General features: G+C 41.2%; 1 protein-coding gene across 1 annotated transcript in view; it reads right to left on the bottom strand.

The window, feature by feature from the left end:
* Positions 1-6163: 6163 nt before the first annotated feature.
* The window catches only part of Mamdc2 (MAM domain containing 2), a 149015-nt gene continuing 133533 nt past the window's right edge, over positions 6164-21645 (bottom strand). The window contains exons 12-14 of the mRNA XM_021152082.1: positions 13720-13979; positions 7221-7305; positions 6164-7091 (exon numbers count right to left, since the gene is read on the bottom strand). Of these exons, the coding sequence (XP_021007741.1) occupies positions 7027-7091; positions 7221-7305; positions 13720-13979 (410 nt within the window). The 3' untranslated portion in view covers positions 6164-7026. The remainder of the gene's footprint in view (positions 7092-7220; positions 7306-13719; positions 13980-21645) is intronic.

Below are 21645 nucleotides of genomic sequence, written 5' to 3' on the forward strand. Positions count from 1 at the left end.
CTAACAATATTTTTATTGACTATTTGGGAATTTCATATAATACCCCTAATCATACTTGCTCCCCATCCCTCCCAGGTCTACCTCCTACTCTTATGACCTGTCCCCCAAATACACTACGTCTAATTTGTGTTGCTCATATACTCATTGGAGCATGGTCAAGCTCCCAGCGGTCAGCCCCTTAAAGATATGCGAGTCCATTCTCACCCCTCCCACTCCATCAGCCAGAAGCCATCAATTGTGAAGAGCTATCCTTCAGCGTGTTTATAACAAATTCTAAGGACTCTCTTCAGTGGGTTCCTGTCTGGACTGCCTTACCCTCCTTTTGGTGGGGGAGAGGTTTCCTCAGAAGCCTTGAATGACTTTCATTCTCAATTTTGAGTCTGCAGTCATTGATATCACTGCAGAAGAAGTATCTCCGCCTATGACAATGAGCAGCAGCAAGGATCACAGACATTAACATGGCCTCCAGCAGCAGCACAGACTATGGACAGCAACATGTCATCCACAAAATGAACCTTTTTTCAACTCGTGTGCATATCTTGCTTTTGCAAATTGCCGTGTCACACACAGTATATATTGCTTTTCCAAAACAGCTTTATGTACAAATTCTTATTGCAATGAGTCATTGGTCTGGTTCAATGAGGTTTCTGTTTTCTAAAGTGCCATAAATACTGGGTTATTCTGAGACTCATCTCAAAGGCCTTGCTGTTGTGCAGGGTCAGGCTCATCTTGTGGCTGGGCAGAGGGTTGGAAGGCAGGATCCACATAAACTCCAGGCGACAGCATACCTCCTTGCCCTCAGAGCCAACAGCCCTGTACGCTCACTGGGCATGCAGGTATCACTTCAGCCCTGAGCTGTCGTCCCACTTGCAGGGTTAGCACTGCAAGCTGCAGCAGCAGTGGCCATATCTCTAGTTCCCCTTCTGGGCTATGTGGCAAGGTGTACCAATACCACCCAGTATCTTCAGCGAAGAACAGCTTCAGCAAAGCCAAACAATGACCAGTAAAGAATGGCAAGGCATACCAACACTGTTGAGCCTCATCCACTGTCCACTGGGCTAGATTTATATCTTTTCCAAACATCTCATGTTCTCTCAAGCATCTGCACTAGCAAAACATCATAGGCCCCTTTTCTAGGATGCCTCAAAAACAAACAAACAAACAAACAAACAACCCTGCCACATGTATGTTTTTAGCAAACCATCCTTCCATGTGTCTGCTTCAACAAAAACATCCTCTCATAAGACAGTTTCCAGAGAAACATCACAAGACAAGACTGAGTCTCCAAAGAAACCAGCAATTTCCACATCACATGGGCGTACTCACGTGGAGGTCACTTGACAACTCAGGCGTTGTTCTCTCCTTCTGCCATGTGGGTTTTGAGAATCAAGCTCCGTCCATCAGGCTTAGCAGTGAGCATCTTTATCTGATTAGCCATCTAACTGGCCTTCCTGCCTTATTTAAAAACTGTTTTCAGGAGACTTTTGGTTGGATTTGAATCCATTGCATATTTTATAATATGCAATCATTCATTGTGCAGTCTAATAATTTATGAAGTGTTAGAAGAGGGGCTATCCAGATTAAAAAGTAGTATACAACCAAAAGGATCAACAAAATTATTATAGACCTCCAAGGCGACCTTTTATATCCCTTCTGGTATTTGGAACCCATGTGCACATTTATGCTAAAGTAAGTGTTTTTCTTGAACAACTAGATAATCCAGACACAGCTCATGAAAACTAAATTAGGTGATATTTTTTAAAAAGATGGATCTGTAAAGAAGTCTAACTTTGCACAAGCTTTTTGAGGAATTAATGTACAAATCAGGAGTACCACAGTCAGTCACTTCTGTGGGAAGGAGAAGACCTTGCTTAGCCACTGGTTAGAGAAAAGGATGGTGACCTGGTAGGATTCTATGGCTGCTTTATCCTTAAGATGGCACTCTAAGCTCATGCTTTTCTTATACAGAAAGAGATACAAAAATAACTGAATTTTACTAATTCCTTATCACATAAACTAGGAAGACTTTTGTGTCCAAAACTTAATGTGTCTATGTTCTTGTATGTATTACATTGTTGTTGTTGTTGTTGGGTGTTTTGAGGGCCTTACTTTGTTTTAAGACCAAGTTTTATTTAGCACCGGCCACCTCGAACTTCTTACAGAACCAAGGATGACTTTGAATTTCTGATTCTCTCCAGCCCCACAAGTGTTGGGACAGCAGGAGTGTGTTGCCTATGTCTTATCACCTATTACTTTTTGTTATTCTTCATAGTAACTACTTTATCTCTTTTGGCAAAGTAGGAAAAAGAATCAGAGGGTAAAAAAAGACTTACTCTCAAGTCCAGTTTGTAAGGAGCCAAATCAGAATTTGAGTGGAGGCATCCAGAATCCACGAGCAGGGTGCCTAATTTCTGGGATGTGCTATGTCTTTACAGAAATCCACATGCCAGAAATCCAGCCGTATTAGAAAACTTATTAGTTATGAAAACTTATTTTTCCCCAGTTCTGGTTGTATGGAGAAACACAGGGATGAGACATCAAGGAAGCCAAGTCTTATCCCTCCAAGAGTAAGTCACAAAAGCATCCAGACCTCTGGAATGCTACACCGTGGATCTCTACTGTCAGACGCCGCTCTTGGGCTTTCCCCTGGAGTCTGAGCACGTGACCACATCGCATGTCTTGAAATTGTGCTGGCTGTCTCATATCCCATTGTCTTCACTCATCTGTGCATGTCTTTGTAACCTCCGTGCTTGCTGAGATGCCCAAGCACAGGTATTTTAAGCTATCATCTCTGAACTTTGTTCTTCCATCTTAAGCCAGACCTCACATCAGAGGTACTGCGTTTTCCATATCTGTGCAATTCCTCCCCTCTCTACAGAAATAACTACCACTGCAGATGGTGAATCATAAGAGGGAAGCCAATCTGCAGGGAAAGTTGTCTCTATTTCAAGAGCTTGGGTGTTTAGGTGCTGCCGAGAACTGGGATAAATGCAGAGACTGGGATAAGTAGCACCTAGTAACTGGTGTGCCTTCCCCTTGGGCAGTGCTAACCCTGGAGATACCACAGAAGCTGTGCTTATATCTGCCTCTGTTTCCATCCACACTGAATATAGTCAAAGGCTAAAGGCAACCTGGAGAGGAAAGTGAAGCATGAAACCTGCAAGGAGCAGAAATGAGGCAAGGTGAGTCACTCCCCTCATTTTCCACCTCCTTGACTCTAAAACGGACACTAAAAACCGGCAGTCGTTTCTTAGCAACTGCCAGTAATAATTACCTCATTCCTTGATGCCTGAAAAAGATACTCTAAGCCACTGAGCTGTCTCTCCAACCCACTAACCCCCTCCTCTCTTTTTTCCCCCCTTCCAGACAGGGTCTCCCACTGAACCTAGAGCTCATCGAGTTGCCACCACATCAAGCTTTTTGACAAGGTGCCTGGGGCTCCTAATTGAGGTCCTAATGGTGGCAAGGCAGCATTTTGCTGACTGAGCCACCTCCTTAGCCCCATATTGGAGCTATTTGTATAGCCAATAAACCCTAGAAGAGGGAATCTTTTTTTTTTAATTTTTAATATTTTTATTACATATTTTCCTCAGTTACATTTCCAATGCTATCCCAAAAGTCCCCCATAGCGCCCCCCACTTCCCTACCCACCCATTCCCATTCTTTTGGCCCTGGCATTCCCCTATATTGGGGCATATAAAGTTTGCAAGTCCAATAGGCCTCTCTTTCCAGTGATGGCCGACTAGGCCATCTTTCGATATATATGCAGCTAGAGACAAGAGCTCCGGGGTTCTGGTTAGTACATCATGTTGTTCCAACAATAGGGTTGCAGATCCCTTTAGCTCCTTGGGTACTTTCTCTAGCTTCTCCATTGGGAGCCCTGTGATACATCCAATAGCTGACTGTGAACATCCACTCCTGTGTTTGCTAGGCCCCGGCATCGTCTCACAAGAGACAGCTATATTTGGGTCCTTTCAGCAAAATCTTGCTAGTGTATGCAATGGTGTCAGCATTTAGAAGTTGCTTATGGGATGGATCCCTGGATACGGCAGTCTCTAAATGGTCCATCCTTTCATCACAGCTACGAACTTTGTCTCTGTAACTCCTTCCCTGGGTGTTTTGTTCCCAATTCTAAGAAGGGGCACAGTGTCCACACTTTGGTCTTCATAGAAGAGGGAATCTAAGGACCTTTGGCTAGTCTCTAATCCACATTGCTGATGGAGTTGAGGGAGGAGCTAGCAGGCTGAGGAGGCTGTTTTAGAGAAGGTTAGAACACAGGATGGGCAACAGGCTGGGTTTCAAACCCGGGTCTTGCACTGACTGCTGATCTGGAAAAAATTTAACGTCCTTATCTATAAAATAAACCTGCTGCTAGGATCTACACATGGGTTGTTGTTAGGATTAAATAAGTTAATGCCTATGACGACATCTTTGCCCTGTCTCTGGAAACAGTAGGTCTTCAATAAATGTTAGCTGGAATGATTACGGAAGACCTTATGTCACTGTCAAGGATGCCAGAGAAATGCTTTATTCATTTGTCACACAGCGCAAACACCTCACTATGAACTCAGATAATTGTGGGTGAAGAGTGTTCGTTTCTTCATTCAGCAAATGTAATATACTTAGAGGTGGAACCAATGCTGTGAGGGATTTATGATGCCTAATGTACATCAAAATCCAATTGCACCTCTGTGTCTAATTAATCATAGGAAAAAATTTCATTAATAAAATCCTGTCTTATTACATAATGAGGTTAGTTTTCCTCTATAAACCCAGGGATGTTGGTTTTTGTATGGCTGAGTATTTTTATTTTCTAAGTAGTGTGGCATGCAGAGAGGCATGGTGTTCTTCACAGATGGGGCCAGTGGATTTACAGCCTTGCAAAGCTAAGAAGTTGACTTTTACCGCCACTTCAGAGCTATGCAGTCTTAAGTAACTTTCCACCTTCTGATATTCAGTTGTTTCACTTTGTTGTCTTCATGTTGCTTGGGATCAAAGCCCAGGCCTTGCACGGTTTAGCAAGTGCTCTATCACTGAGCTACATCCCCAGTACTGATGCTTGGCTTTCTCATCTGTGAAAAATGCTACTAACATTTCCATTTCAGGGATGAGGGAGAGATTAAATTCATTTGCTCATTTGATTTTGTTTCTGGGCACCAAGAACACAAACGTAACAACAGATTCTGTGTCCTGGTTAGTGAGATGGCTCAGTACATATAGATACTTGCAGATAAACCTGCCAAACCAAGTTCGGTCATGTGGTAGGTAGAAGGAGAGAGCCGATTCCTTCCCCTTGACCCATTAATTTGTTTATTTATTCACTTTACAGCCTGATTGCAGCCCTCTCCCTCTTCTCCTCCCAGTCCCATCCTACCATCCTCCTCCCTTATTCCCCTCACGCTTCTTCTCAGAGAAGTGGAGGCCCCCCACGGATACCCACCCACCCTGGTATATCATGTCACAGCAGGACTAAATGGATCCTCTCCCACTGAGGACAGACAAAGCAGCCCAGATATGGGAAAGGGATCTAAGACTCACAACAGACTCTGAGACAGGCCCCTACTCTGTTAGGGGACCCACATGAAGAACAGAGCTACAGGTCTGCTACCTGTGTGTAAGGGGCCTAGGCTCAGCCCATTCATATTCTTTGTTTGATAGTTTAGTCTCTGTGAGCCCCCGTGGGCCCAGGTTAGTTGACGCTGTAGGTCTTCTTGTGGTGTTCTTGACCTCTCTGGCTCCCTCATTCCTTCCCCTCACTCTTCCACAAGACTTCTCAAGCTCTGCCTGTTGTTTGGCTTTGGGTCTCTGCATCTGTTTCCACCAACTGCTGGATGAATCTACTCAGAGAACAGACTCTTAAGTGAAAGCCAGAACCACTCCCCAACAAATACATTTAATTTTAAAAGCTAAAAGAAAAGGTGTGTCTTTAGAATTTAATTCCAGAGATAAATTTAGGGAAATTGAGATTACTATGGGAAATAAAATAATCTTTAAATATTAATTATTACATGAAAGTATGTAGTAATGTCACTGATAAGATGACTTAAAACATTTAATTATGGCAGAATAGAGCTTCAAATTAGAATTTGCAATTATATAATGGATATGTTCTGATAAAGACAAATAATGTAGTAATGAGTTAATTGCTAATGAAAGGATTTTCAAATGATCTTTTATTAGCAATTTTGAAATTTTAGACAGCTGATTAGCCACACAATTGCACACATATATACAATTCTAAATAAGTCAATAAAAAACCATAGTTTATCAAATGTGGTTGAACTCATACTACTAAAAATTTCACTAAAAATATCTATGATAAAAATGGGTCAAATTGTTTAACACATTTATAAAAATTGTTGAGTGTATGTGCATAAAAAAATTCAAGCTTGCCTTGTTGAAAAGGTGCATTACTATGCAGGTGCTCCTGGTGACTGTCCAAGGCAGTAGAAATGGAGAAGAAAAGGTGGCACTGCCCTGTAAGGCAGCATGAATTAGCACAGACTTATCCTGGGGCTCCATGGGGTGACTTTATTTCCAGAATAATTGTTACCATAAAACACTGCATCCCTTTGGGGGACATTACTGACCTTGCATTACTATTTAAGAAAACTTCTCATTCTTGAAACTCAAAAGGAAAACCACCAAGACCTGGTCTCCCAGTACATTCACTGAATGCAGGCTTATAAGCACACTCGCTCTGATTGTGCCCTTTATACGTGTACTTTGAAGTGACCGTAACACAGTACATTCGTATTTTAACTGGCACCAAAATTAAGATGAAATGGTTTCTGTAAAACCAGTAGCCTGTACTTCTAGTAACAGTTGTCAGATGTGCTGGGGGAAAACAGAGGAGAGCCCTGAGTTAATATAGAGATATAATTTTCAAAAGTAATGAGAGCAGGTCTTCTGAAGTCATTTCAACTTATGCAATAGTCAAGAGCATCCAGTATCCATTTCTTTTGTTTCCTCTTTGACTGAAGAGAAGTACAACTTTTGTCTTCTTACTCTAAGTTAGATCATTTCTTAATACTCAATTTCATTTAAGTCTTCAGAATATCCTGAGGATTGTTCAGTTGTATCTTCCATTCCTGTCAGAAAAGACAGACAATAGTTATCATGTCTACAGAAAAGATCATTTTGAATTGTTACAACTTGAGACTATACGATCGATAAAATCCCCTTTCCAACCAAGCTTATGTAATTGGGGAAAACATTACCTGCACACGGTCCTGCCTGAAGTTTAACATCATCAATGGCGATATCACTTCTTATTGACACTCCTCGAGTGGCTTCAAAAATTATCTGAAAAAGAATGAAGTTTGAATGTAGAGACAGAGTCTGAGATGACACAACTGTGTTGACCAGGGGAAGATCTTTGTAGGTTTGGAAGCTTTGATAACTGCTGGGCCTAACTTTAAGGAAAAGGACACAAAATTAGAAATTCAAGCCTTGTCCTTATAGTCCCAGCAACCTAGAGGCTAAGGTGAGATGATTGCTATAAATTTGTGGTAGTATAGAATACTTAGTGAGTTCTAGGGCAGCCTGGTCTACATTGCACGTCTGAGGCCAGCCAGGGAAACAGAGTGAGACCCAGTCTCTAAAATAAAATAAAATAAAACAAAACAAAACAAAATAAATAAAATTAGACAACAATAACTAAAATAAAATTTCAAATTCAAATTAGGTTATGCCTAGGTGACTCTTCTGGCCTTTTTAGACAGTTCCCCAGAGATGCTTAACCAGGAGTGCTTCCTAGTGACCTGACAAACCCAAGCTACTTAGAACAGTCTATGTCTAGCATCTCCCAGTGTCTTTAGGCTGGACTCTTCAGTTTCTTTAGACTTCCACTGAATTTACCTTTAGTGCTGGCAGTAGGTGGGGAAGTTTAATAATTAAATTGACCAAAAGATAGAGATTCACTTATGTTCAACACCAAAGGCATAGCCTAATGAGATGTGGGCAAGGTGTGCTCTGTTTCATGAGTCTTTGCAGAAAACAATGAGTCAAATATTCTTGGTCTAGAAAAATAGATCACCATCTCTAAGGATGTTCCAATAATGGCTCCTAAGTGACTGAATCCTCCAGAGAGGTTTGTGGGTAATGACAACTGTCCAGAAGACACACTTGCTCCATCTATCTGTGTCATTAGATTAGTTTAAGCTTTAGATTAAAGTAAAAGAAAAACCCCTAAGCTAGTTTTAGTAAAGCTACACCAAATTCAGTACACCAAATTCAGAACACAAATGGAATTATTAATAAGTTTATGTAATTATCTTGAAATTTAATGAAGCTTTAATAATAGACATAATAAATTAAGGCCAAGAAACCTTTCTAAGGATATAACATATAATGGTTAATTTTAAGCAAGAACTTTTCCTGGCTCAGGGCACCAAGGTGGCTACAAGGCATTGTTTCTGGGCATGACCGTGGAGGACTTTATGTAGGAGATTGGCTGTTGAAGCAATGGCCCAGATTAGGCTTCACGGCCTTTATTCAGTGTGGGTAGAGGTAGAGGAAGAGTGGGTTCTCTTGCTTTTGGCACTGAGCAGGGATCACCTCTAGCTGCTGGGCACTCAATGCTAGGCTCTGGGGCTTCTGGTCTCTAAGACTCATATCAGCTGAGGCTTCAGGTTTTCCTGAAGGTTGAACGATTATTTCCTGTTTTCAGATATAGACACAGCTGTGCTATAGCTTTCCTGGTTCCGCAGATGGCATGTTACTTGTCATGGAAATTCTTAACCCATTTCTGTAGTAAATTCTTCTCTTTCCTTTGATCTTTCCGACCATCTGCCGGTCCATCCTTCAGAGTTCCATTTCTCTAGATAACTCTTAATTTATAGACAATGCTAAGCAAGGATCAAAATCAGTGGCGAGAAAAGGGGGTAAAAATGTTCTAGTGCATCTGCATAGGACATTATCTGAGTGTGATTAATAAACACTTCAGTTTTCGGAACACCAACAATCAATCTGGTTTTAGGATTCAAATTACTAAATAGACAAAATCTGATGGAATTATATTCTGAATAATCTGTGTTTTGGCCAAACTCTGGACTTTATAAACCTATTATGAATTTCCTTAATATCTGAGTGACAGCCATGTGTTATATCTGTAACTTCTTTGTTATGACTGTAGATATATGGTAGCAAACCTTTTTTTTTTTTTTTTGATTCATGTACAAGATTATTCTGGCTTGTCTTTGAGCTTTAAGTCTAACCAACCCTATCCTGTAGCAAAGAATAAACATATTTACTTACAGAACAACTACAATAAATATAGGATTAAATTAGATATGTGATTGGTTCCCAAACTGCAGGCTAAGACATCAAGTGTATTTACAAGGATGCTGGAGGATATTTTGAAATTTTAGATAAAATTATTCAACTTTCAGCAATACTGTGGGAAGTACTAGTTGAAAGTCATTCCAAGAGTCAACATTAGATGGGCCTATATTCCTTTTGATAACATCATTATATAGTGGAGGTTTTGGTAGCAGCTATAATTAAAAGCAAGTAAAATGTAAAAGTCTGTACAGAACTTTAATGAAGGTAGCATATGTAGACTGGTCTAACTTTCACAAGATCTGAAGCCTTGGCTGGTTTGCACATTACATAGCATATGTATATGTATATATATATAGCCATGTGAAATGGCTACTAAGTCATTAGGATATAACTTTTCTTAAGTTATTTGGTCCTAAACACTTAGGAACTAGAACCAATGGGTACTTCTTTTGGTCAAGAAAAACCAGGTCAAAATTACCAAGACTAAGGCAACAAAGTAGAGGTGGGCATGGTGGTTTAATGTTCCCGAACCACAGCATTTGGAAGGCGAAGAAAGGCTGGTGAGTTCAGGGTCAGCCTTGGCTGCATCTCAGAAGGGAGACAAAGCAAGATTCTGTAGGCTTCTGATGACTTCTTACGGCTGCTTCCTAACCAGCCTGGTGCTCTTACCAGGACCAGAGTTAGAGGGCCCAGGTATCCTGCCTCCTGTAGTGCTGTGCTCTCTGCGCAGCTGCCGGAGCTACTGCTGAGAAGCAGATCGTTACCGTAAATCCACCTGCCGGGTTCCCACTGCTTCTGGAATAATTTCAAAACGCTTACCATGTCCTGTGAAGCTTTCTAAAAGTATCCCAGTACTGGGGCATATGATCATATGCCAGGAAGCGGGAGTGGGTGGGTTGGGGATCAGGGTAGGGGGAGGGTATAGGGGGCTTTCTGGATAGCATTTGAAATGTAAATGAAGAAAATATCTAATAAAAAAAGTATCCCAGTACTCCTTTGGCTTTATCACCTAATCATCTCTCTCTCTCTCTCTCTCTCTCTCTCCCTCTCTCTCTCTCCAATTAATATTATTTTATTAGGCAAACCATCCTTCTATATCTTTAAAGGTTCAACATAACATTTCAATATATGTTAATAATACACAAAGATGAAATCAGGCAGATCATTTTTTTGGTTCATCATTTTCTGGTGATGAGAAATTTTAAATCTACTTGCCTAGTCATTTTGGAATATATAATGCATTGTTATTGACTGGAATCACTCTGTTGTACAATAGATCTTTGGTCTAGCTAAAACATGAGCCTTGACCAACAACTTATGATTCCATCACTTCCCTTGCCACATCCAGGTTAGCTATCCTTTAGTCAACTCTGTTACTGTCCATTCAAACTGATTTATTTCTATTGGCATTGGCATTATATTTTCTAATTTTAGCTTAAATAAATAAATAAATAAATAAATAAATAAATAAAAGTTTTTCATTTATGTGTACGTATGTGTGTAAGTCTATGTGTGTGTCTGTGTGCATGCACATATGGAAGCTAGGAGAGGGTGTCAGATCCTGGAAGTGGAGTTGCAGGATGTGTAGAACCACCCAACAAGGGTGCTGGAAGCAATCTCAGGTTCTCTAGAAGACACAAAGTGCTCTTCACAGCTGAGGCATCTCTCCAGCCCCCAGCTTATAGTTTAGTGTTTTTTTTTTTTTTAAATCACTCTCCACAAGAACATAAACTCAAAAAAAGACTTCCACATTATATTTATTGCAGAAATTTGGCATATATTACATGCCTGTGGTCAATCGATATTTATTAAAATGAGATATCTTATATAAAACCACAAGAACTCAATCTGGATGCCTGATACAGCTATTGAGAATATCAGTCTGCCACGGTGGTGAGAACTAGATTCCAGAGAAACCTGAGAAGAAGACGTAGTTTTTAAAAACAGTGAAACATTTTAAAATCGTTTGGTACATTGAAATTTATAAAAAACCTTTTCACACACACACAATCTCATTTAATGCCAGCTTTGACTCTGCTGGTGATGGTAAATATTTACCCGTTTTAAAGATTTAGAAACTATCCCAGCACAGATAAAGCTTGTCCAAGGTCACTTGATGCTTGTGACCTTGAGGGAATAAGGAGAATCTGGAAGTTGTTCTGCGGGGCAGCGGACAGTATAGAACTGTGGTTATGGAAACAGGCTTTGGTACTGGGCAGACAGGGGTGTGAGTTCTCTACCAGCATCGACTTTTCTCTATCTATAAGGTGGAACTACGGCATTAATTGGAACAACGTGTATATACAGCTCTTAACAGTCTAAGTACCCACTGCATAACAGAAGGCCAGGCTATGCACGTGACTGTGTCTGTATTTTATTAAACAGTAGAATGTAGCCTAGTCCCCCTACAGTTATGTGGGATTCCTGCGGTGAGCTCTAGGAACAGCTGAAGAAAATGGTCACCTGCTCCATGATCAGCCAAAGGGGCGGTCTACTCCAGACTGTTCCTTCTAGACTGTGAACTGAAAGTCTCTATAAGGGTTTCACACTCTTTGAACTACAACATTCCAAAATGGCAGCTCAGAGGCTTTGCTGTGGGCTATGTTTAAAAGTTCTTCAAGCTGTGTGTGGTGGTAGAATCCCAGCAATAGGAATTTAAGAAGGGGACCTTGAGCTGGAGACTAATTTAGGTTTAGGCTACATAACTAGACTTCTTGAAACAAAAACAGAACCAGTTTCCAAGATCACCTACCCAGCAAACATAGCATATTTTTTTAAAGACCCTTATATATTGATTTGTGGAACTTTTAGAGAATTTGTGTATCACTCTCATTTGAGAATACATACTGACCTGAGAGTATATAGCTCAGTGACGGAACACTTGCCTGGCATGCATGAGGCAATAGACACAATTGTCTACACTGTAAATGGTGTGTGTGTATGTGTGTGTGTGTGTGTGTGCATGCGCGTGTGTGTCAATGCTTGGATGCCACTTCCAAAGAATTAGATTCATTTAAGTCTGGAGATTTTCTATTTTTAGCTTGTATCAGAATCATTTGGGTTTATTAAAAATAAATTTCTGGGACTCCAAAGCCCTCCCGAGTTTCTGGTTTAGCATTCTGAGGTGGATCCCGAGAATTAACATTTTGAGTGAACTTATATTTCAGGTATTTTTGATGCTGCTGGTACCTGGACCATCCCTTAAGGTCCATTTGATGAAGAGTCTGACTTCCCTGGAGCCTAACAAGATTGAGCTATCATCTCTGGATGATGATCAACTGTATTAGTAAGTTTTCATCTGGCCCATGTACCTTCTGTAACTGTCATAAAAAAAATCTTCATGGAGCAATCTGCCATTCTCTAATACATCTCCAAACAGTTATATGTGCTTGGCTGGCAGACCATCCTAGACAGAAGAGCGTCTTCCTCCTGTCATTTATTGCCCATTAATGTAGAAGCTTGAGTGGCAGTGTATCCAGCCACTTGAGTTGTGATATCTTCACTTTAGATCTTTAGAAAATCAGTTTGTGTTGTAGAATGGTGAGAAAAAAATAAAACTTTGTATTTTGGATACCTCTTCCCGGGAAGATCTGAGCTTCTACCAGGCAGCCAGCCAGAGGTTAAAGCTACCTGGGCCCAGGGAGTTTACCACCCAGAAGCAAAGCTGCAGAAGAAGTTGGAGCGTTAATTGGAGGGCATGCTCACACCAGAATTTTACAGAGTGGTTTTGAAAATAGTTAGGAGTCTGAAGGTTGCCTCCCCAGAGCAACCTTTGGTGGCTATGTGAAGCCCATGGCTATCCTGGGCTTCTTTTAGGCTAGAGCAGTTTATTAGCTCCACCTACTGGAAGGACTGGATACTTCTAGGACAGGGGTTTTTCTATACCACATGGAATGTTGGGGGTCTGGGGTGATGATGACCATGGACTTGGCATCAGGACCCCTAGTTTCTTCTACAACAATGTAGTCATGCATACAGAGGCTTATAAAACTTACCATGGGCTATACACACTCATAAGTGGAGGCTTAGGACAAAGGCCCCTACATTCAAATGGATCATGGGTACTAGGAGCAGCAGTAGTGTATTGAGAAGGAAGAAGAGTTCCTTTTGGAAGAAATGTACTTGACATTCACAACACACTAAGATAAAATAGGCATCCTTTCATCCTTAAATGGTAAAAAAAAAAAACCAAAAAACAAAAAAAAACAATCTCTTTCTGCATGAATGTCCAAAGCATTAGCTCCCTGTCTAATTATCCGTTCACTGCTTAGAGTTAATCAATAACAAGCTAATTAGGTTTACTTTTCAACTAATCCTGCCTTTATCTCTGACTCTGAAAAAGGACAAATTATTCTCTTTTTTAAGCAAACAACAGGAGAGCACCAGGTGCCTCGGTACATCCTCCCCTGCTGGATCTCACCCCTCGTGGCTTACCTGGTGTCTCCTCCTGCAGCTGTATTCAACCAGTGCCCGCAGCCAGGAGATGCTCTGCTCTCCCCTTCTTCTCCACAACAGGGACTCCTCACTATCTTCTTCCCCTTTCAAATAAACACTCAGCAGGCCAGTCCCTGCTCCGTACATGTGGTAGAAAAACGTCAAGCAGTGTTTCCCAGGGACGCCTCTCAGAGGCTGGGACAAAAGGTGTGCTTTTTGTCCATACACCATGTGGGAGGCTTCGATGTACATGTAGTAACCTTGAGAGGAATGTAAAGCAGGCATGGTTAAAAAAGAGCCCAGCGTATTTTCTTCATTTGTAGAATTCCTGGAAACATAGCCGTTTTGGCTGTAGTACCAAGAAAAGGGTTTTATAATCCTGAAGAGTATGTATGATCCAAGAAAAATAGGCATGCTGCGAGGATTAGACCACAAAACGATTTTTTCATTTAATGGTTTATGATTCAGTTAAATAGACAGAAAGGGATTAACACAGCAGTATTATACCACTGGTATTATTATCACATCAGAACATACCTCACTACTTCAGATAATATTCCAAATGTTTTTGTACTCTCTCCAGTTTCACACATTGAAATCCTAGTGCCTACGGTGTCCATATGAAGAGGAGAAGTTGGGAGGCGATTACATCATAAGGGCAGTGACAGCCCCCAAATGAGATCAGCATCTTTATCAAGGACTTCTTACACTAACTCATGTCTTACACTACGAGAGGGGAGCTTGAAGAGAAGGTCACCTCTGAACAAGAAGGCCCTCCCCAGACATCAGATATGCAGGAACCTTGATCTTGGACTTCCCAGCTCCCCCAACTGTGAGAAGCAAGTATATGTCATTTCTAAACTGTCCATCTTTAATTTGTCACAACAGCCCAAGCATAGCTCCTTCCCAAATCTATCCCAGCTCCTCCAGTTGCTCAGGCCCTGAACATGTGAGCCATACAGCATTAACCCCTCTGTGCTCTCTCCTCATGCAGGCTGTCAGAACTCCTGGGGGATAAGGAATTTATCTGTCTCCAAGATATATTCACAGCCCCATTCTATTCCCTGGACTGCTAGTGTCCTGGTGTAGTCATTTCACTTGGACTAATGTGGCAGATTCCTGGCTTGTGTGTCTGCTCCTCCCTCATCCCCTAGAATCTAACCTCAGCAGTTTCTATAGCAATCTTTCTAAATGCTCAGTATGTGTATGTATGTTGTGTGTCGTGTGTGTGTTTACACACACCTGTGTGTATCAATGTGAGCACGTCTGCCATCGTGCATGTGTGAAGCAGAGCAGAACCTTAGATGTTGGCTCATGCCTTCCATCTGGTTTGAGACAGGGTTTATCTGCAGTTTTTCTGCAGTGGGTGCTGGATTATCAGCCTTGTGAGCTTCTGGGCATCCTTTAGTCTCTGCCTCTCATCTCCACATAGGGACGCTGGGATTACAGATGCTGATGCTTCTGTATCCCTGGGCTCTGGGGATCCAGATGCAGGTCTCATGACTTCACAAGTGCGTTTGCTTACTGGGCATCTTCTCAAACCTGGAAAGCTAAATTGTACCATGCCTTTGTGTAAAACTTCCATTAGTTCAGCCCAGCGTCTAGGCCGATGGCCTCAGGATTTCGTCAGCACCTTGAACAACCTGCCTGGCTCTTCTGGAGGTAATCTCATGTCTCACTGTGTCCTTATATGTTATATGGCGCCTTTTCTTATATGTTTATAAGTTACCTTTTCTATTGGACCTATTCTGACTTCACCACTTCAAGTCACCCCCCTCTCACCTGCTCCTTCAGCACTCTCATTCCTTATACCTTAATTTATTACGCTTTTGTAACATTTAATTGCCTTTTAATGGGTCACCTAATTTTCTCCTCTTTAATCTTTGTTTCTCTCTTCTGTATTGCACAAGATCTCCCCTGTTTAGTTCAGTGCCATATTCCCAGTTCTTAGAGTAAGGTTTCAGGCATGGTGGACGCTCAAATATTTGTGAGTGAATGGATGGACATCTTTTCTTTTATTGCACTAAGCCACAAACAAGTCTGATCATTTCCAGAGCACCTGACTCCACCAGGCTCACAATGAGAGAATGAGATTCTTGGCAATGAGATAGGCGTTTGAGTTGGATGCTCTAAGGCAAAGCTACTACAAATCCAAAGGGTGATGAGATCAGAGCCTTATTAAAGGAAATGCTCTTAGACAAATTCCAAGTAACCTGAGGTATTTTGAAAATGAACATACATAAAGCAGGGAATCATGGTGCATGCCTGTGGTTCCAGCTCTTTGGAGGCAGAGGCCGAAGCTCAAGGTCATGCTTGGCTTTCTAGTGAGTCTGAGGCCAGCCGGGGCTACTTGAGACCTTGTCACAAATTTTTCTTGAAAACATATTGAAAAAAATAAAAACCTGAAACAGGGATTCAAAAATACTCCACATGTGTGATAATCCACAACTATGTAACGTTCATTTGTTCATTGGCACAAAAATTGTTACATTGGATATTTTTCACATTCCACAATGCAGGAAAACTTTATTGTATTTTATTCTGTGTAACTCTGTACCACTTAAACTAGTGTCAAAGTAAACAAATACACATGCTTGTGGGTGTACATTCACACACACACACACACACACACACACACACACACACACAATCCTAACGGAAGAGTATGTTTAATTTAGTTCCATGAAAAACCAGGTGAAGGCATGAGAATGGCCATGGTATGTCACTGAGCCATGTATTTAGGAGTTCTGTGATTCCTGGGTGTAACTTAGTGGCACAGTAGAGTGACATTACCTTAAGACATGCTCAATAAAGAAAGCATTCTGAAGTGTGTGTAGTAGTACACCCTACAATCCCAGTACTTGTGAGACTGAGGCAACAGGATTGAGAATTTGATGTTAACCTGAGCTGTATAAAAAGAAAAAAATATTTCAAGAAATAAATTTTAAGGTGACAAGAAAAAAAAATGTATTTTGCTTTGTAGTTCTCCAAGGCTCACCGGAAATCCCATGTAAAAAGACCTTTGTTACAGATGAGACTCTAGTAGGAAAGGCATTATTATCATTTAAATATACCCTCCCTGTGCAAGTGCGAAGAGCAGACTATGAGGGGCTGAGGGATAAAGGAGGAAGCATGGACTCCTCATGAGTAACAGATGGCCTGAGATCACTTAATGATGATAATTCTTGGCCATGGTCATTCTGAGATCCTAGAAGATGAACAAACTCTCACCCACTCCCTGAGTATTGGTTCAAATTCTTTCCTTCCTGAGTACAAGGTACTAGTTTCCTCAACATTGAAAGGGATAGTCTTATGCTGTGCCAGGTTCTCCTGGCAGGCCAGTGGACTGCAACTAAATCAGGGCTGCCTGTGCTGCCGCCCGCCTACAGCCTCACTTCCCTCGCTTTGGACTACATATTCCTATAAATACAACTTCTACAGCCTGTTTGCTTTCTGGTCCTGAATTTCTGAGTCTTGGGTGTCAGGTAAAAGCTATCAGCTAAGACTAATAGTTCCAAGGGGCTTTCAGCTTAGTGCCGTGTGATTTGAAAGGAAGTCCACCGTGCTTGACCCAGCTAATTGTGCTTTGTTTGGAAGAGGGGTCATGTCTGGGGCGGGGCGGGGGTGGGCATTTTTCAGTCTACCACTCCAGTAGTTTTGGCCTTTGCAAATCACTTCAGGATATGATTTGTATTAAGGACACATGTATATGGAAATACTGAATTGAAGCAATATAGACCAACTTCTAGTCCTAAAAAAATGATTTTAACAAATTTGTCAGCTCATCAGAGTGATTAAATGAACTGGCTATTCCTTTTGACTACAAATACTACTCCCTCCCCCTTTTCTGTTTTTGTTTTTAGGACAGAGTTTCTCTAGGTAGCCCTGGCTGTCCTGGAACTCACTCTATAGACCAGGCTGACCTTGAACTCAAAGATCCGCCTGCCTCTGCCTCCCAAGTGCTGGGATCAAAGGCGTGCGCCACCACCCTTAACAGGGAGACAGCTACTCTGCTATGTTCTCTTTTACAGGGTTGGGGAGGGGCTTTGACAGCCTCTGACTGTCAGATTTATGACTTTTGACTTTGCTGTGTCACCCACTTAGTTTAGCCACGATAAAAAGCCTGTCATAAACAAGGAGTTAGTTTTCCATGGGTACACATTTCTGGAGCAGAATGGGGATGGTAACTGCCCAGCGATGGCATATGCTTAATGCCACCAAACCAAATGCGAACAGTGTATTTTCCCCACTGTTGTGAGTTTTAGAGAAAAGTTAATTATAAAGTCGCCGGTCAGAGCCTATGACGGGGGTGGGGAATGGGGCGTGGGGAGTGGGGGTGGGGGGAGGGGAGGAAGCACAGGGAGCTCCTATAAAGCAGGAGGGGCACAGGCCACTGGAGCCATAGGCTGCTAGATTAGGGGCTCCTTGAAGGGCTTTCGCAGAAATGAGGGTGAGGTATGGGGGGGGGGGGGGACAGTCCAGTCAGACCCACCAGATGTCCAGTATTTTAACAGTTTTAATCAATTAATTCTTTAGGTTAGAATATGGAGTAATAGGTTTCACTTTGCATTTTCAAACATTTTTACCACATCTTTAGAAAGCTTTTCATAGAAGTCTTCCTTGGGAAAGTGGGATCTGACAGGATCAGACAGTCATGGGAAGCTTGGCTGTAGAAAGACTGTAGCACACTGGAGCTGCTAGGTTCCATACCTGGGTATTGGGTACACAAATCTTAAAAGACAAGGACTTGAACTAAGCTGTTCTTCAATCAAATATGTACACACACACACACACACACACACACACACACACACACACACGTGCATGCACACACACCATGAACATGCTCCTGCCTGACTGATCAGAAGTTTGAGGCTACCTGGCCACCAAGACCTTGCCTTAAGAAACAATACAAAAGAAACAAAGAAACCAAACCCAAACAACACTTCAAATACTTAGTTTTTTTTTCTCTTAACAGCATATTTCAGTAAATAAATTATTCTTTGATGTGTGTTCTTAGAAATAAAGAAGACCCCTACTTGGACTTATTAGTACATTGGAAGGTAATTTAATTTCCAGAACAAATACTCAAGAACATCTGAAAAGTGATGGTGTCTTTCTTTGGAATCACAAAGACAGCGAATGGAGATGCTTTTTTGCGATGAGAAAAGATGGGGTAGAAAGACCACTTGTTAAGAGACTAAGTGGACCAGGAGCTGAGGCTACGGGGGTTGTGGGGAAGGAATTTCTTATAAATGACATAGTTATCTGTTGATATATTATTTATCATCATTTGGCCCCGAAAATCCCTATTGAAAACAACCTTCTAAAATAAATAATTATGTTCTGACAGCCTGGCATCACATACATGGTAATAAAAACCCAGGAAGTTTCTTATGACCTGCTGTCACTGTCCTGTAAATAAGAGGGGGTGGTGGCATCGGTGTTAGGAAACTTGCTGCTTCTGTAGGAGAGAGCTACTCATGCAGATGGTGCAGGGACCAGAGGAATAAACCCAGCAAAGTCTATGCTACCTCCATGCCAGCCATTCTCCATCTGTCACAGAACGCTTTCTTTCTTTTAACAGCAGTGAAGTGGTAGGGCTAGAGTTTTTTGGAGGGTGCCTTTGTTATTTTAGTACAGTGATTTATTGATATGTATTCCCCAAGGTTTCATCATCCAGGTTCTATCTTCATGATATTTTTTTGTCCATCATACGCTCGTTGCATTTAATATTTCCCTTTTAATGCTTTACTTGTAATACTTCTTAATTTTGTTACTCATAAGTATTATTCAAGCAATAAACTTCATGTTATCATGAAGACAGAAAACAAGCTGTGAGGCTATAATATAATGCTTCTGGCATGCTGGTTATGGGTTTTCATATGCATGGGTATTACTGGCAAACCTAAAAAAAGCTATACTCTTATCAGTCGATGTTCTGGGGGTGGATAGAATATGATTAGGGGGCTTAATGACTCTACCAAATCTTTTGCTTTCTGCTAAGGAAATTTATTAGTGGTCACAGGCAATGGCTTTCTGTTTTAGAGAGGCACATATGGCATTAAACAGTGAATCCAGGAAAGTATTACAGAGCCAGACATCAGATTGAATAAAAGATTCATGAATTGTAAAAATAACAACACCACACATTTCAGTGGCTTTATGTATTACCAGTTAATCATCAGAGCAACCCTAGGGACTAATAGGGCATTAACCATGATTGCTGCTTTATATAAGGAAACTCAAGACTCAGAAAGGCCATGTAATCATGCTCCAGGCTCTGCAGCCAGCAAGGAGCAGGGACAGCTCACTGCTGGATGCTTTGTCTTTTCATAAGACTGTACCATGCCAACCTCAGACTGTGGAAAGGTCTTTTTGCATTGTCCTTTAATAAACCAGGAACTGTATCTCCCTTGGATCTGCTAATATATGATGATGCATTGATGCTGACAGGCACAGAAGTACCTGGCATATTTATAGAGGGCTTTTTTTGAGCTTCTCATTTTATTTAATGGATTTATATTGACTTACCATTTAATACAGTTATTTACAAAATGGCTTAGATGCCTCTCTCCTTTCTTCCTTCTCACTCTATATGCTCCTGCTAGTATAGACTGACAGGCTTGATGGATGGGGCGTGAAAAGGTAGGATGCAGTGTACAGATACAGACATGTCCTTCAAAAGTCCCAGAATGCATTATGTTAATTAAAAGTGCCCTGGGACCATCAAGAGTAAACAAATACACGGTAGGCATCAAGGAGACACACACTGTCTCAGTGGAGCCCTTTCCCATGTATAACAGGAAGTCCCACCCTTTAAGGTCTCTGTGGTTATCTAATTATCTACATTTGAAAAGGAACCATCAAAAAGTTTGTTAAGACTAAATGCCATAAGCCTCCAATGCAGGCAATAGCTTTCTTTTTTTAAAATGCAACTAATTATTATTATTATTGCAGTGTGTACCTAACAACAAAAAGCTTATTGCTGCTACCTAAGAAAAGCAGCAGATAATTATTAAAACTTCACTAAATGCATTTCCACAATATTTAATATGTTGCTTTAGCTGATCTATAATAGGCTGTCTACCACCAGCACCCTAAAAAAAATCTATGAATTGCTGTTAATTTTTTGAATAAATGAAACATTTCAAAATGCATTATTTTAGGATTTGTCCCCCCAGTAAAGAAAATTTTCAGTGTTATCCATCTAAGTAAGCAGCATTATATTAACCATTCAAGTTACTTTAAATCACTGGTTCTCAACCTTCCTTTAATGCAATTCTTCATGTTGTGGTGACCCTCAGCCACAACATTATTTTCATTGCTATTTCCTAACTGTGTTTTTGCTACTGTTATGAATCATAATGTAAATATCTGATATGTAGGATATCTGACATGCACCCCTTGGGAAAGGGTCATTCAGGCCCCAAAGGCATCACAGGTTAAGAACTGTTGCTTTAAATAATATGATATGGTTGTCCAAGTGTCTTCTGTGACAACAGAATAAAGAGTAGACAGTTATAGCATTTTTATACTCAGAGTTTACAAGGATTCTTGTACGACTCACACTAGTCTCCTCAATCTTTCCCTAGGCCTAACTTTTCCTCACAAAATCCTATTTTGTAGGTAACTTTCTAAGTCAGGCATCTTCCATCCTAGATATCTAATCGAGGAGATACATAATCCTTGCCTTCATCTTCCACCATCCCATGAATGACAACCGTGGGCTGCTTTCATCAAGAATTCTGGTAGGTCAGTTCATCCAGAGTCCTTCTTACCCTGGACATTACTTCCTGTTTCTTTTCTATGCCCTGATCTTATCTAGCTCCATGTTTCTCCATCCCTCCTTGGCCATGCTATCTCCTCCAGTGAGAAATCACTCTGCGCTGTTTCCTATGTCCGCCATGATGGCCATGAGAAAAG

The sequence above is a fragment of the Mus caroli genome, chromosome 19 (genome assembly GCF_900094665.2).
Source record: "Mus caroli chromosome 19, CAROLI_EIJ_v1.1, whole genome shotgun sequence".
NCBI classification, from domain to species: domain Eukaryota; kingdom Metazoa; phylum Chordata; class Mammalia; order Rodentia; family Muridae; genus Mus; species Mus caroli.